At 38.4% G+C, this 16,801-nt stretch overlaps 1 protein-coding gene across 2 annotated transcripts in view; it reads right to left on the bottom strand.

Annotated features, from left to right (window-relative positions):
• Tbck (TBC1 domain containing kinase) overlaps nucleotides 1–16,801 on the bottom strand; it is a 153,758-nt gene that overhangs the window by 105,532 nt on the left and 31,425 nt on the right. For both annotated transcript variants that reach the window (XM_031375551.1, XM_031375552.1), the window contains exons 6-14: nucleotides 15,585–15,726; nucleotides 12,216–12,276; nucleotides 11,209–11,270; nucleotides 9,395–9,456; nucleotides 8,952–9,100; nucleotides 6,868–7,006; nucleotides 6,014–6,113; nucleotides 5,051–5,100; nucleotides 4,783–4,912 (exon numbers count right to left, since the gene is read on the bottom strand). In XM_031375551.1, the coding sequence (XP_031231411.1) occupies nucleotides 4,783–4,912; nucleotides 5,051–5,100; nucleotides 6,014–6,113; nucleotides 6,868–7,006; nucleotides 8,952–9,100; nucleotides 9,395–9,456; nucleotides 11,209–11,270; nucleotides 12,216–12,276; nucleotides 15,585–15,726 (895 nt within the window). The remainder of the gene's footprint in view (nucleotides 1–4,782; nucleotides 4,913–5,050; nucleotides 5,101–6,013; nucleotides 6,114–6,867; nucleotides 7,007–8,951; nucleotides 9,101–9,394; nucleotides 9,457–11,208; nucleotides 11,271–12,215; nucleotides 12,277–15,584; nucleotides 15,727–16,801) is intronic.

Genomic DNA, 16,801 nt, shown 5'->3' with positions numbered 1-16,801 from the left:
AACTCAAAATTTTAACCCAGAATTGTTCCTGTCTAAAGAAAATGCAGTTGTTTACTAGCTGGAGTTCTCTGGTGGAATTTTTGGGGTCACTTATGTATACTACCATATCATCTGCAAATAGTGATACCTTTATTTCTTCTTTACTAACTTATATCCCCTTGATCTCTTTTTGTTGTCTTATTGTTCTAGCTAACATTTTGAATACTATATTGAAGAGATATGGGGAGAGTGGGCATCCTTGTCTTGTCCCTGATTTCAGTGGGATTGTTTCAAATGTCTCCATTTAATTTGATATTGGCTGTTGGTTTGCAGTAAATTGCTTTTATTATGTTTAGGTATGGGTTGTGAATTCCTGATCTCTTCAATACTTTTAACATGAAGGGGTATTGTATTTGTCAAAGGCTTTTACTATATCTAAGGAGATGATCATGTGAGTTTTTTCTTTGAGTTTGTTTATATAGTGGATTACGCCTTGCATCCTTGGGATGAAGCCTACTTGATCATGGTGAATGATGGTTTTAATGTGTTCTTGGACTTGGTTTGCAAGAATTTTATTGAGTATTTTTCCATTGATATTCATTAGCGAGATTGGTCTGAAGTTCTCTTTTTTGGTTGGGTCCTTGTGTGGTTTTAAGTATCAGAGTAATTGTGGCTTCATAGAACAAGTTAGGTAGTTTGTATTTTATGGAATAGTTTGAGGAAAATTGGTATCAGGTCTTCTTTGAAGGTCTGGTAGAATTCTGCACTAAATCCATCTGATTCTGGGCTTTTTTTGGTTGAGAGGTTTTTACCAAACAGACAGCATACACCAGCTGATATGAGATTCCCAACACACATACAGTAGAGGACTTCCAGGTCTGTGTTCATCCAGAGATGATGCACCTAAACCTCAAGAGACTGGAGGCCCCAGGGAGTACAAAAGTCAGGAGGGGTGGTGGATGGGGGCATCCATGTGGAGACATAGCTGGGGATGGGAAGGAGGTGTGGGATGTGGAGCATTTCAAGGGTGGATGTTGGGGTGGAGAATGGAATATGGAGTGTAAAAAATTAATTTGATAAAAACATGAAAGAAAATGCAAGGACAAAAATGGAGCAGAGACTGAAGTAAAGGCCATCCAGAGACCACCCCACCTGGGATCCATCCCATCTGCAGACATCAAACCCGGACACTATTGCTGATGCCAAGAAGTGCTTGCTGACAGGAGCCTGGTATAGCTATCATCCCCAGAGAGGCTCTGCCAGAGCCTGACCTATACAGATGTGGAAGCTCGCAGTCAACCATTGAACTGAGCACGGGGTCTCCAGTGGAGAAGTTAGGGAAATACTGAAGGAGCTGAAGGGGTTTGCAACCTCATAGGAAGAACAATATCAACTAACCAGATCACCCACAGCTCCCAGGGAATAAACCACCCACCAAAGAGTACACATGGAGGGGCGCATGGCTCCAGCTGCTTATGTAGCAGAGGATGGCCTTGTCTGGCATCAATGGAAGGGGAGGTCACTGATCCTGTGGAGGCTCGATGCCCCAGCATTGGGGGATGCTAGAGCAGTGAGGCAGGAGTGGGTGAATGGGTAGAGGAGCACCCTCAGAGAGGCAAAGGGGAGGGGGAATGGGATGGGGCGGCTTGCATCCGGGAGACTGGGAAGTGGGACCACATATGAAATATAAATAAATAAAATAACCAATAAAAAGTAAAAAAAATAAAATTAAAAAACAGAAGGAGAAATACAGGGATGTTGGACTTAATTTTTAAGGAACTATTTTAAAGGTATGAAACAGAAGGAAAATGGATATATCACATTAAGAGCTAATTAAACAATTAGTAGAGTAAGAAATAGTCTACAGAATTGTAGAAAATATTGGCAAGCTTTAAAACTCACATAGAATTGATATTCAAAACACAGTAAAGAACCCAAAACCTTGAAAGTTAAAACAAAAAAACTTAAATAACTACCAGTAGATCTAAATAGACATTTCTCAAAAGAAGATCTGCAAACAGGCACTGGACATTGAGAACACTCTCAGTATCACCAACCCCTGAGGAAATGCAAATCATAAAGCACAAAGAAACTTCTCACCTCCTTACAGCTCCTATCACCTCTCCTGATCTAGGGAGGTACTCTGTGGATAGCAATATTAACCCACACAGCTATTATGGGAAGCAACATAGAACTTCCTCAAACAATTACAGATAGACCTGTCTGATTGTATTAGTTATTCTCCTCATCACTGACCCATGGGCTGGGTAGTACCATCCATCAGTTATGTGGTACCAATACGGAAGCAAAGAGATTTGAGCCAGAATCAGAGATGAGCTATAGGCAAAGTCTACTGCTAGGACTCATGGTCTCCAGCTACGCTGCACCTTCTAAGGGTTCTACAACATCCTAAAACAGAGTGACCATGTTCACAGACAGAAGGCTGTGTAGAATCTTTTATATTCAACCTGTAACACTTATTATGATCCACAATTTCCAGTTTGGGGTATAAATGCCAAGGAAATGGAATCACTATGTCCATCGGACATGTTTATTGAACTATCACTATTCCTAATATGCAACAAATAGAATTAACTTATGTCCACCAATGATGAACAGATAAAGGAAATGCAGTGTACATTGTAAGTGGAACATCATTCAGCTCCCAAACACGGAATCTTGAAATATGTGAGAACATGAATAAAACATGAAGATACTATATTAAATCAAATAAGCCAAGCATAGAGAAGACAAATACATATGGTCACTCATGTGAATTAGAAGAAGAAAAACAAGTAGAAAAGTGGTCTCCTACAAGTTCCAAGTGGTCAAGTACAAAGTAGTTGCAGGAGCTGGAGAGCACAGCGGTGAGAGAAGGATGGAAAAAGTTATTTGATATGTGTGGTTAGGTCAATGAAATAAATACTAGTGTTCTAGTGCACAAAAGAGCAGCAACGCATAAACTAGTAATAGCACACTACTTCTTATGAGGATGTCACAAAAAATAGTTAACTATTTTGTCACAAATAAATGGTAAATGTTTGAAGAAGCAGATAAGCTTATTTTGACTTGAAAATTATATTTTGCAAAAAATGGATTAAATATAACACTGGTACTCATAAATATGTACTGATATATAGCTCATATACCTCATGAATATAACTGACAGACATACATATGTACTGACATAGAGCTCATATTCCTCATGAATATAACTGACAGACATACATATGTACTGACATATAGCTCATATACATCATGAATATAACTGATATAGACATGATTGGAAGGGACTAGAGAAACTGCTCAATAGGTGAAGGCACTTGCTACACTAGCTGGATAATTGATCTGAGCTTGAATCCACGGTCCACAAAGTCACCCACTGGTTTCCACATGGACACTCTGGCACAGATACCCACACATACATTGTGTGCACGTACACATACACATACCTCTCCACTGCCACCACCATCATCATCATAATCATAATAATCATGATAAATAAAATTAAAAATGATAACTAAAAGGAAAATAGTATTAAGGCAAGAAAAAGAAAATGTCTCAAATTATCAGGTTCAGCCGGGCAGTGGTGGCACACGCCTTTAATCCCAGCACTTGGAGGCACAGGCAGGCAGATTTCTGAGTTTGAGGTCCGCCTGGTCTACAGAGTGAGTTTCAGGACAGCCAGGGCTACACAGAGAAATCCTGTCTCGAAAAACAAAAACAAACAACAACAAAAAAATTATCAGGTTCATACTCTAGCATAGGCACTGTAATATATATTGGTGATAGAGTTGAGGAGACCTTTAATACATTTTTAAGATTACTAACCACTGGGTATGGTTTTATCTATATAAATAAATAGATGAATCTACTTCAACATCTCCAAAAGCTGCATAATATAATTAAAAACAAGGGCTTGTTCTACCTGTTCTTAATCAGGGCAGATTATAAGTGACTGAAAACCAGGGTTCTCATGTTATATGATCAAAGAAGACAAAAAGCTTGTAAAATTCTAGTATAGAATGTATATGCTAAGCATAATCTATTGTAACTTCTTGTATGTCTAGCACATTTGACCTTCTATAAATCTGTAATTTGAAGGGATTTCTAGAAGACAATTATTAGCACACAGGATATGTATGTCTTAAGTACATGATATATACCTTAGAATTGCTTTGCAAACTGTTTCCAATCTGAAAGGAGAACCGCAGTCTTCATAAGCCTGTGTTGGTCTAGTTAATGATGTGGAAGAGTATTCCACTGAAACTGTATAATTCCTAGTAAAGATGAGTTTAGTATAGTTGTTGACTAGTTATAATCATATTTTATACCATATTTCTATCAACATTGGTACCTTTCCCTATTGACTTTTATGCCTTCTTTAAAATTATGTTAATTCTTTGTCTGAGGTGATCTTTCACATATTGATATTTTAGAACTTCTATCAATTTTAAAAGTTAGAGAAGTTAATTGGAGGCATGAGGATCACGAGTTTGAGGCCAGCCTGGGCTACACATTTTAGCCAGGTGGTGATGGCACATGCAGAGACAGGCAGATTTCTGAGTTCGAGGCCAGCCTGGTCTACAGAGTGAGTTCCAGGACAGCCAGGGCTATACAGAGAAACCCTATCTCAAAAAAACCCAAAAAAACAAAAAAAACAAATAAAAAAAAAACTAAAATAAAAAAACAAAAAAAACCCCAAACAAACAAACAACAAAAGAATTTAACAGCATTAACGGAAGAGTCATGTGGACCATCATTAACACTTGATATGTTAGATATATCACAATATGTTCCTACCTTCAACAGCCTGTCAAAAAGAATAATTCTGTTCAGTTGGTATTCTGTATCCCTCTCTCTGATGATTAGAGGCAGGGCAGCAGCTGCAGACAACTCGCTATTGCTGTTTGAATGTGGCAAATTTGACTGGCTGTAAAGGAAGAACCAAAGCATAACTGTGGGCAAAGACTATTAAAGTACAACTTTATAAACATTCTATTTAAAATCTACATATTTCTTATTAATCTAGCAGAATCAGGAAACGTCAAAAGGAGGAGCATGTACTCACTCGTCTTCAAGCAGTGGGTAGAACGCTTCTCCACCAACGTCTTTTAATCTCTGCCAAGTTAAAATTACAAAGTGCTTATAAATCACTGTTAGGTAGTAAGAGTAATATCTACTTAAAAAGAATAGTTATATAAAAATTATAAATTCACAATAGCACAAAGAAGTAAAAAATAGGACTTAAGGATTAGTTTGTTTCATGAACATTCAAACCTACCATACCTCTGACAAAGGTTATGTATGACCAAAGTCCTCCCTCTTCCCCTCTATATGCAGCGTTCCTAACATTTCCTCACACATAACACCAAATTACTAACATTAACACAAAAGTCAATGTATAAAATATTTTAAATTATATAAAGAATGATGATTAGAGAAAGGCATTTTAAATATATTCACTTATTAAACAATTACTAAAAAGAGATGCTTTTTCATATATTGTTTAAAGACATTACATGAAATATAGTTGGTAAAGTCACGATTTCTGGAATATAATTTTTAAAGTCTTTAAATGACAACTCACTCAGAAGTACTGATGAAATATATGATCTTGTGATGTACAGAACAGGTAAACACACAGCTGACACTCACACCTGCACTGTAATCAGGCAACTCTGATTAGTATTAAACATGTTAAAACATCAGAATCTGATCAACTGTTTAAATTTTAGTTATTTGTTTTTATTTAAATACTTAAAATGTTTAAAATTACTTAAAATTTACTGTTTACCAAATGGAGAAATAGGAAGACTTAGTTAATGAAGACACAAAGACAACTTTGTGGTGAGCAGCCTGGCAGTGTACAGGCTGAACGGACAGGCAGTGTACAGGTTGAACGGACAGTTCACACAGATATTTCCTGACAGCCGTGCTCCAGACACACACTACAGATATCTCTCATGTATCACAAATGCCAAGTGTTGTGTTATCTTTAAATGAGGCATATCTGGTAAGCTTTCATCCTTACGTTTCTTAGCTGGCACAAAGACAATGTGACAGTGGTATCATCTAAAAGTGAGCTTCTATCTCGACCTTGTCCGAAACTTTCTCCATCTTCAAAGAGAAAACTAATATTTAAAGAAAAAGAAAAATGAAAAAAAAAACAGTTGTTATTATGATTATAAAAATATAATTTATTTCTTCTAAAAAATTTCCCATCACACTCTCATCGTCAAGAAGAAATAAAATTCAGACTAGACAGTGGATTTTGAAAATCGAGCATAGTGCATCTACAGCCCAGTGCTTGGAAGGATCAAGAGTTTGAGGATAGTCAGTTACATAGTGAGTTCAAGTCTACCATGGGCTACCTTGTCTTAAAAAACAAGTTTCCAAAAACTGTAAAGTTGATGCTTCTCCAAACAAGACTGACTTTTATTTATCTCTCGGTTAGCTATAATTCTGACATATGCTGTTCTGGTTAGCTTTCTCACTGATACTACTAGAGCAGCGGCTCTCAACCTGTGAGTTGTGACCCCTTCAGGGCTAGAACAACCCGTTCACAAGGGTCTCTTAAGACCATCAGAAAACACAAATACTTAAATTATGATTCATAACAGTAGCAAAATTACAATTGCGAAGTAGCAACAAAACAATTTTGTGGTTGGGGTCACCACAGCATGGGTCACAGCATTAGGAAGGCTGAGGGCCATTGTTCTAGAGAGAAAACTCTGCAATTACAAAATCTAACCCATTCAAGAGGTGTGGGTCTAATTACGTGAACTGCTTCCATGTTTACGTAATTAGAATATCTACCAAAAGAAATGAAATAAAAAAAACAACGAAAAATTTAAACTGTTATTACCAAAGATTTTCTTTACTTACTTCGGGAGTGTGCAGATAGGTGGTTTGGATCGAATAATTTCCTTGTTGATAAGCTCCTTTTCCAGGTCCCCTCCAGCCAAACACCAAAGGTAGTAAACTTCCTCAATAGATCTCTCAGCCAGGTAATCACTGTCTATATCTATTAATAGTAAAATTTTCAAAACTACTATTACCATTTTTGCCTGTATTAATAGCTAATAGTGATGACAGCTGACATTCTAATAAAAGTAACTGAAGAACAGGCTATCAGTTCTGTGTGTAAGGACTTTGCAAGTTGCTACTCCACTGAATAATGTAACAGATGAGATTGAAATCTTATGTAAGAACATAAGAAAGGTAACAAAATGGAGGCAAACTACTACCCACAAGATTGGTAAAGCAGATAGGAGGATGCACAAAAACAGAAACAAAGCCCCAGGAACCAGAACTGCCATTGATGAACTGCTGTAAGCTCAGGGCAGACAAGTCTGAGGGTTTGAAGTCCTAGGATGTGCAGTCATAGGGGGACACTGGCCAGTAAAATTTATCACCAGGATCCTGGCCAATTCCTCACAGTAAATACTGGAGAAAACTGGCCTGCACTTTAGGCCATGGGAGGAGAAACCAGAATTACTTTGGAAAACCACCAGAGGACTCCTTTCTTCCCAATATGGCCTGTCACAGGAGAAGGTTAGCCAGCGCCTGACTGACCTGGGAGGAGGGAATGTTTTTTATGATGTTGGTGGCACGGAGTAAGGAGAGCATCCCGTGGTCCTATAAGCAGGTCACACAGTTTAGTAAGCTTATGCCTCTGGACTGTGATGGTCACACAAGCTTTCTGCCTATAGTGAAACTGGAAGACTAGGGTGCACTTGAGTGGTGTGTCTGGGTGCAGATGTGTCAAATGACTAGTACATTTTGATTCATCTTTGTAACAGGCTGAACTCCTCCTAAAAGTGGCTTTTGCATAAAGACAGTGAAGGGGCCAGAGACGTCAAAATTCTAGATATACTTCTTACACTCACAACAGTACAAAAACTGCCACTTCAGTACTTTTCTTGCCCCCAGATGAAACTCACATTAAGCTGATGTGCACAGTGATCCTATTAGTCAACTTTAGTCACAGCCTGCTTCCTACACCTTTTTCTAGAGAAGCTAGTAAAGGTAAAATCTGGAAAATTTACTCCCCATATTAGAGGTACAGAACAGGGATTTGTGTACTCTACAGAATGGAATGTGGCAGGAAAACCCTCACATCAACAAAGCATTCCTTTTCTCATGCTTCACGGCACAGTATGACGACACAGACCTCCTACTGATGATGCTTTTAAGACCACTTTGTTGTGTGGAATATTAAAAAGCAATCCACACTAACGTCAGCTATGCTCTAGTAACGCATTCTTCCCACCCCATGGTCTCCATGATGTGGCCTCTCAACTCGTGGTTCGCTTGCTGTGGAACCTGCTCACATTCCCAGTCATCTGCCCGCTGCAGCTAGCTGTCACAAATTCCACCCTCCCAACCCCCCTGGACCCAATAAAATCAAAACTCTAGAGGCTTGGAATTTATCCATTATATTTATCTCTCAACCCACAAAATGCCCACACAATGAACTCAGAACTAACTGATGCTGATACAAGCTGGCCACCTAGATTGGACAGACTATCCTATATTATTCGATCCCTACTATGATATTCATAGCTAGCTGTGGCTATTTAAAGCCATGCGGACCGGGTTTATCCTCTCCTTCCTCCATCTTCTCTGTCCTTCTCCCTTCTCTGTTCCCTGTATTTGTCTCTAAAACTTTCAGCCTGTCTTTTTTTACAGGCCAATCACTGACTCCAGTCTTATATTACACCTGCCCTCACCTGTGTATTGACTGCAATCTACCCCACTTAAAATACATTATGTGGAATATTAGTAATTTAGAGTCTAAAATTTGACTTATATTTGACACACTGTAAAATCACCTCCTAATTCCCTGGCTATTTTCCACAAAGCCTATGAATGTAACACCTATTACTGATGAGTTCAAAAGTAAACAGGCTAGGGGACTTCTTCTGGAAACAAGACTCATTTAGCACCTATGTTTTATTCATCTTTACCTTTACACAAGTCACTGATATCTTCAGGCAGAGTTAAATCAGCGCATCTCAGAGAAGATGAGAACAGACTGGCAGGTTTGATAAAGGGGGTATATAAATGTGACACTTCACTGAACACCTGGTCCTTCATTAACTCGTCCGGGGTTGGCCTTGAGAAAGACAATTGAAAAAAGCATGAATAAAGGTCATAAACATTTTCTACAAAATATTAACACATTCGAGGTGGGAGTTAGAAGTCTTAGATACCTCCCTAACACAGATGACCTTGACTTGACTTTTTCATTCACAAAAAGTTAACTTTAAATCTCATTTATAATACTGGTATCAACTATGTACTACAACACATGCAGCTATCATCCCTCAGTCCATCACCATCATACAAATTCCGAATCAACTCTATATAGAAAGAATCCTAGGGTAAGCCTGAAGTCTTAAGGAATTACCTCTTAGAAGGATGGAAGGTGAGGCACTTCTTCAAAATATTTATCACATTTTCAGGAAGCTCCTGGTGAATAAGGATAAAAAATAGACAAATGATCAATTCCATAAATATGTTTTATAAAAAACATATTTAAATTTCACAAGTTTTGATTTTAAAAGATAGACGGAGACAAAGTGGGAAGCAAAGACTTAAGAAAAGGCCATCCAGAGACTGCCCCACTTGGGGATCTATCCCACATACAGACACCAAACCCAGACACTATTGCAGATGCCATGAAGTGCTTGCTGACAGGAGCCTGATATAGCTGTCTCCTGAGAGGCAGAGTGCCAGAGCTTTACAAATACAGAGGTGGATCCTCTGTATTTGCAGCCAACCATTGGACTGAGCAAGGGGTCCCCAGTGGAGGAGCTAGAGAAAGGACTGAAGGAGCTGAAGGGGTTTACAACCCCATAGGAAGAACAACAATATCAACCAACCAGACCTCTCAGAGCTCCCAGGGACTAAACCACCAACCAAAGAGTACACATGGAGGGACCTACGGTTCCATCTGGATATGTAGCAGAGGATGGCCTTGTTGGGTATCAATGGGAAGAGAAACCCCTGGTCCTGTGAAAACTTGATGCCTCAGTGCAGGGGAATGCTAGGGCAGGGAGGCTGGAGTGGGTGGGTGGGTAGGTGGGGAGAACACCCTCATAAAAGCAGAAGGAGGGGGGACAGGATAGGGGAATTCTGGGTGGGAAACCAGGAAAGGGGATAACATCTGAAATGTAAATAAAGAAAATGTCCAATAAAAGAAAAAAACATTTTTACTTGGACATTATTTAAATTTACATTAATTTGTCACTCTCTGGGAAAAAGCCAGCATTTGCAGAGAGATAAGTACAGATTTAATAGCTTGTTATTGTATCCTAATGTGAAAATGAACTTTCTTAAACAGATTGCTCTGGTTTGATTGTGCCGCCTCCTACATTCAGATCCTGAAACTTAAGGACAAGTAGATGCCATTAAGAGATAAGCTGCCAGGATGAACCTGCTACTATTATTCTACTAAATGGACTTAGTACCATACTGCTCTCTAAATACACCTCTCTCTCCTCATAGGTTACCCAGTTCTTAGGCGTCAAGTTTCTTTATACAGGGAATGGTGGTTTTGACAGAAATTCACAATGGTTAAAGTGTGGAAAGTGTGTCACTATAGAGTGGTCAGCCATATCTATGTCACGCCCCCTCTACAAGGCTCAAAGGCCATCATGGAACCCTGGGTGGAAAGACCCATAGAGCCAGAGGTAGGAGAGCTACTGACAGCCTGTGATGTCTAGGAAAGGCAGAATCAGTTATCTGTAAGGGTCTGGCTCCAGGGAAATAGACCAGGGGCAGTAGTCACCCACATCAAGGAGTATATGGGCCACACTGAACTTAATGGGTTATTATGTGGAGGGTGAAATTGGGGAGGTAGGTGTTGATGTGAGAGGCGCTTGGGAAAAAAATTAGGGTAAATATGGTCAGAACATTGTATGACGTTCTCAAGACTTTATAAAAATGAAAGCAAACAAACAAAAAAAGAGGTGGCCCATGAGAGGTGATGGGGTGGCACGGCCTTCATCTGGGAGCGGGATCTTAGACCTCCTGTACCCATCGCATCTCCACCAGCTTGCTTCTCTGCTGTGAGCATCCTTCCCTCATCAGAAACCTAGGCCTGTGGGGACCTTTATCATGGCATTTCCAGCCTCTGAAACTGTGAGATAACTGACTTTGTTCTTTAAAAATGACCCAGTCTCAGATAGTCTGTTGGAACAGCACACATGTACAACTAACCTTGATAATGTCCAGACAGCCGTGCTCCTCCGCCAGAACTGTCAGAGCATCATCTACACAGCCTAAGAGCAGAGGAAAGCCAGAGGAGTAAACACTGGTTTGTAGTCTATCACAGTAACTGGGGGAATACAATGACAAAAATGTCCAAATAGCATATAATATAGTTTTGGTCTCTAAGCTATTAAAACTTTTTTTTTATTTAAAGAATTAACTTTTGTTACATGCTTTGACAGAAGCATAGAGGCTTACCCACTTAGTTCAGTTTAGCACCGGTACTAAATTATAGCAACTTACATAAAGATATTAAAAAAATCCAAGGAATTTTTAAAGGTACTGTTTTTTTCATGGTTACAAGAATAATTTATTTTTATTACATGAGATCTGGAGAATGACCTCACATATCTGTGGAGTTAAAAAGTATAAATTCAGTCTTCAGATCACACTTAACAGTGTCCCCAAATTCCTTGACAGCTGTAGTGTCTAGTCTTTATAAGGAATTAATGAATGGGATAAAATTTTATGCCACATAGTTAACTGATTGCCTCCTTCCCACAGGTTTTACCCTTTGTAAACTGTTACTGAATTCTGCTGTGTCGCTGCTTCATAGGAAATAGTCCTCCCACTTCTCTCTCCTTCATTGCCACGCAGTTAATTTATCTCACTCTGAATTAGATTACACATTTTCTACTATACATTTCAAATGATACATATGCAAGTTTTAAAGAACTTGAACATTCTTCCCAGATTGTTTTTCATATACAGCTAGTCATATTAAAGAGGTAGCTTGAGGTTTACATATGGTTGTGGAAGGACAGTTTTGCATTCTTTTAGTTTGATTATAGAAAACAGTTTCGTGGCTAAATCAGGAAACTAAGACTTCTTTCCGTGAAGGTTCAAGTTCCTTCATGAATGAAGAAAACCGCTGCTTAGAAGACACCCCTCATGATCTCTTCTGATGCTTCTGTACATTGTATTATGGTGGAAAGAACCAAATACACGAAACTTACCCAAAGTGAGCAAAAATTTTAGTCTTTCAGAAATATCCAAGCTCTGAAATAATTTTCTCCCCTAAATAAAATGGGAAAACAAATTCTTATTAATATTTAGAATTTTCTCCCTACTCCAGATATCATTTGTATCATAATTGGAGCTGATTTTATTGGCACTTTATTATTTATTATCAGATTTTATAATTTATTATCAGATTTTACTAATTTTTTTTCCTTTTTTTTTTTTCCCCTTTTTTTTTTTTTGAGACAGGGTTTCTCTGTATAGCCTTGGCTGTCCTGGAACTCTGTAGACTAGGCTGGCCTAGAACTTAGAAATCAGCCTGTCTCTGCCTCCCAAGTGCTGGGATTAAAGGCGTGTGCCACCATCGCCCAACTAATTTTTTTTAAAAAAAAATCAGCTTGACGAAGAAGAGCTATTGTTAACATTCTTAAAAGAGTTGTGTAATATTTATTATTTATGGCACCAACATCTAACGATCACTAGATCCAAATGTGAATCCAAGCACTGATCACTTTTGAGAACCACCCATTATTGTTAATTTTTCCTGATCAGCGAAAGTATTGTTTAGTAAAATATAGGGATGGCCCTGGAAGTCTACCCCTGAAATCCTTATTTATGTCTTTTGCTCAAGTAATCCATTCTCTGCATTGATAACCATCCACAGCTGTTTTTCCTCTCAAGTACCTTCAGATCGGCATTCCATGTCTTCCAATAGAAGCTGAGTTTCTGTGTTGTCTTTGCTGGTTTTGGAGCTGGGGACTGAGCCCAGGACTCAGGTTGTTAAGTCAGTACAGTAACTAGAACAGTGCGGTATCACCGTGTTCAACTCCCAACCCTTCCTATACTCTTAACTTAAAGCAATCTTTCTAGGCTGGCCTCAGACTCAAACTTGGTTCTCCGTGGCTCAGAGTAGCTGATATAACAGGCTGTTTAAAGATACACATTACATTTTAGTTGTTTACTTATCAGTTTGCCTCTGGAACCTCTTAGCATGGTTTGGGGGGTCAAAATTTTCATCTCCAAAAATCATTTGTTGAGTACATGTATGTGCAGCAAGTTGGATTCTTCTGTCACCAAATAATTAAATAACATTGATAAACTACCTAGCCCCTTTACACCATGCGTTTCTCATCTGTAAAACTGAAGAAGACCCTGAACAGACCTACATTGCTCAGAGTTGTAAAAGTGGACAATGCCCCATCAGTGTTGGCTTTCTGTCTCACTTATTACAAACAAGTTAAATGTATATACTCTTTGAAGGAGACCTAAAGAGAAGTCTTAACAAGATGGCTCAGACTATACACAGAAACTTTGGTTATTTTAGGAGGTAAAATATTCTTAATATTTCAAGATCAAAATTACCATCAGAGAGAACACTGGAAAAAAAAACCCAGTTGCTGCTTTTCTTTCATAGATTTTATGTTCTATCACTTGTCAAAAGCACAGGTTGGCCTATTGTCGTAAAGCTTTCAGCTGGCCCACACTTTATATAGCCAAATACAAATATCCCCATTTAGTCTTTTAAGATATGGTTCCAATGTATACTTTTATCTGGCTGTGCCTTTTCTGCCACTGTGAACACACACAGATACCACGGAGTACTTAAACTAGAATATGTACCCTTCTACAATGAACACTCAGTTACTCTGGCCTATAATTTGGACTAGTATTTTCCCCTCAAAACTGTAATTTTAATCCTGTGCTTCTCACGGCTCTGCATATTCCTCAGTTCACTGTCACTCTTGAATGTTAATTTTGTAAATTAAATAATTTTTTTTTTTTTTTTTTTTTTTTTTTTTTTTTTTTTTTTTTGATTTTCGAGACAGGGTTTCTCCGTGTAGCCTTGGCTGTCCTGGAACTCACTCTGTAGACCAGGCTGGCCTCGAACTCAGAAATCCGCCTGCCTCTGCTTCCCAAGTGCTGGGATTAAAGGCGTGTGCCACCACCGCCCGTGTAAATTAAATAATTTAAAATTCAATTTTTTGGAATTATGTTTGAATCTGTCACTTCTGTATATTTACTGCCAGAAAAAATAGGCACTATCCTTCCCATTGTGACTTTTGTGGGAAAAAATTTGTTTGTGACAACTGTGGGTTTTAAGATTTTTATTTACAACAGCAATGAAGTTTACCAAAGGACTTTAATACTTTAGCTTTTAGAATGCTGAACAGCCCTGTGTCTGCAGAACTTTTTGCTACAGTATAGGTTAGAGAGTTTGGCCTCTATGTACTATAGCTTTCCAACTTTAAGAAATATAAACTTTAGAAACTCGCTGCAAAAATTGATAGACAGAGCTGATATGAAGTTGTTATAAATCTCCTTACCTTTTGGTAAGTACTCTGTCAAAGTCAGTGGTTATTTTATTATTTGCTATCTTCTACAGGTTTACTATAAAGTTTCCAGGTATTTTTATTTTTGTTGTTTTTATGAGTTTTTATTTTTTTCCATTTAAAAGAACCTGTACTTCCAAAAGGAGGGCTTTATTCTCTGCCTTTGATCCTTCCACTGTATAGACGTCAGAACATCTGGCTACTCCTTCCTTTTCTTTTACCTTTTAAGATTTGCCATCTCTTTATCCTTGGTACAAACACTTTTGGGAGGATTTCTTAGGTTTATCTACTTTTAGTTTTTCCAGTTTCCTAGAATTTATTACATTCTTTGTTTTAATAATTGCACATATTTCATTAAAACTTTGTTTTCTTGATAGCTTATACAATTGCTTAATGAACTTAGTTACCTTATGTTTTAGAAAGTGTGGCTTTATTTTAAAGTTGTAATGCTATAATTCCTCCATTGACTGTTCCTTTCTCATTGTGGATATTAACTGTATGTGGTTTTTACACATGTTCTCATCAACACCACACCACTCTTCCACACATTTTAACAGTGGGAACTTCTCATAGCAGCACGGCTCTACTACACTTTTATTGACTGAGTAAATGCTTCCTAGCAGTATGATTCTGATATAGCTTTTCATTCATTTTTAAAAAAATATTCTTACTGCACAAAAAGTTCCATTTGCTAGTTGCTGGTATCACTTATATCTTAATATTTTCCATAAAATTCTAGGTGTTGAATTACACAGAATATTTAAACTTATATGTAGTCTGTCACACTTGCACTGGATGCCCAAGCCCAAGGACATAACCAAGTGACATAAAACTATAGAAAAATTAAACTTTCATTCAACTCTGTATCCTTCAAACTTTATAGACTATAATATAATTATGAGCTCTGATATGTCTATTTATATCTAGTCAATTTTTACAGCAAAATATTTCATTACTATGTAAACTTCCTCTCTAAAAAGCAAATTCTAATGACACACAATTTATTTTATTAGTTTAATATTTCTTTATACATACCACACAAAGCTCAAATAAAATTATCCCAAGAGACCATACATCTGTCTTGGGGCCAGAAGGCAAAGGTTTTTCACTTGGTACATGATCCGTAGTTTTGATAATTCCTTGTGCAATTACCTCAGGTGCCAGATAAGAGGGATACCTGTAACACATGTGAAAATAACAAGTAATTACATTGAGCTACAATGGCAACAGAAACAGCAGCACATTCTTGTAATTAATGAGTGAAATGTAAAAATCCCACAGGATTAAACCCACAGTGACCACTAGAGAGAATCTTGAACTAATCATGGAAATACCTGCCTTTATGTCTAGGAATTGAAACAGAGCATATAGGAGTCTTTTTTGTTTGTTTGTTTGTTTGTTTTGTTTTTTTGGTTTTTTTTCGAGGCAGAGTTTCTCTGTGTAGCCCTGGCTGTCCTGGAACCCACTCTGTAGACCAGGCTGGCCTCAAACTCAGAAATCCGCCTGCCTCTACCTCCCAAGTGCTGGGATTAAAGGCGAGCGCCACCATTGCTCAGCTACAGGAATCTTAAATCATTTTAAGAGCATCGTGTCTCTGTGGCATCATTTTGGTTCCTTGCCATTTTGCCATTACAGCAGGCCTCTAGGTTTCCAAGAGCTTGCCTTCCTCCTTACAGTCAGGTTTCTGTTAACAGTGAACTGTCTTATCATTGGAACTTTGAAATAGATACTATTTTCAACAGTGTCCTTATTTGCTCTGCTGCTGCTGTGATAAACACTGCAAAGCAAAAGCAACTTGGGAAGGAAAAAGTTTATGTCATTTTACAATTGTACTCGATCACTGAGAGAAGACAGAAGCAGCTCAAGCATGAACTGATGCAGAGTGCACAGAGCGGTGCTGCCCACTGGCTTGGAGTGCACGGAGCGGTGCTGCCCACTGGCTTGCTCAGATTGCTTTCTTTATAGCAAAACAACCAACTTAGGGGTGGTGCCACACACAGGGGTTTCTCACATCAATTGTTAATCAAAAAAAATACCCCCTAGGGGCAGTGAGATGGCTCAGCAGGTAAGAGCACCGACTGCTTTTCCGAGTTCAAATCCCAGAAACCACATGGTGGCTCACAACCACCTGTAATGAGATCTGAGGCTACAATGTACTTATCTATAATAATAAATAAATAAATCTTTGCTGGGCAGTGGTGGCGCACGCCTTTAATCCCAGCACTTGGGAGGCAGAGGCAGGTGGATTTCTG

This window comes from Mastomys coucha, unplaced genomic scaffold (genome assembly GCF_008632895.1).
Source record: "Mastomys coucha isolate ucsf_1 unplaced genomic scaffold, UCSF_Mcou_1 pScaffold16, whole genome shotgun sequence".
NCBI classification, from domain to species: Eukaryota; Metazoa; Chordata; class Mammalia; order Rodentia; family Muridae; genus Mastomys; species Mastomys coucha.
This window is presented reverse-complemented; position numbering and strand designations above follow the sequence as displayed.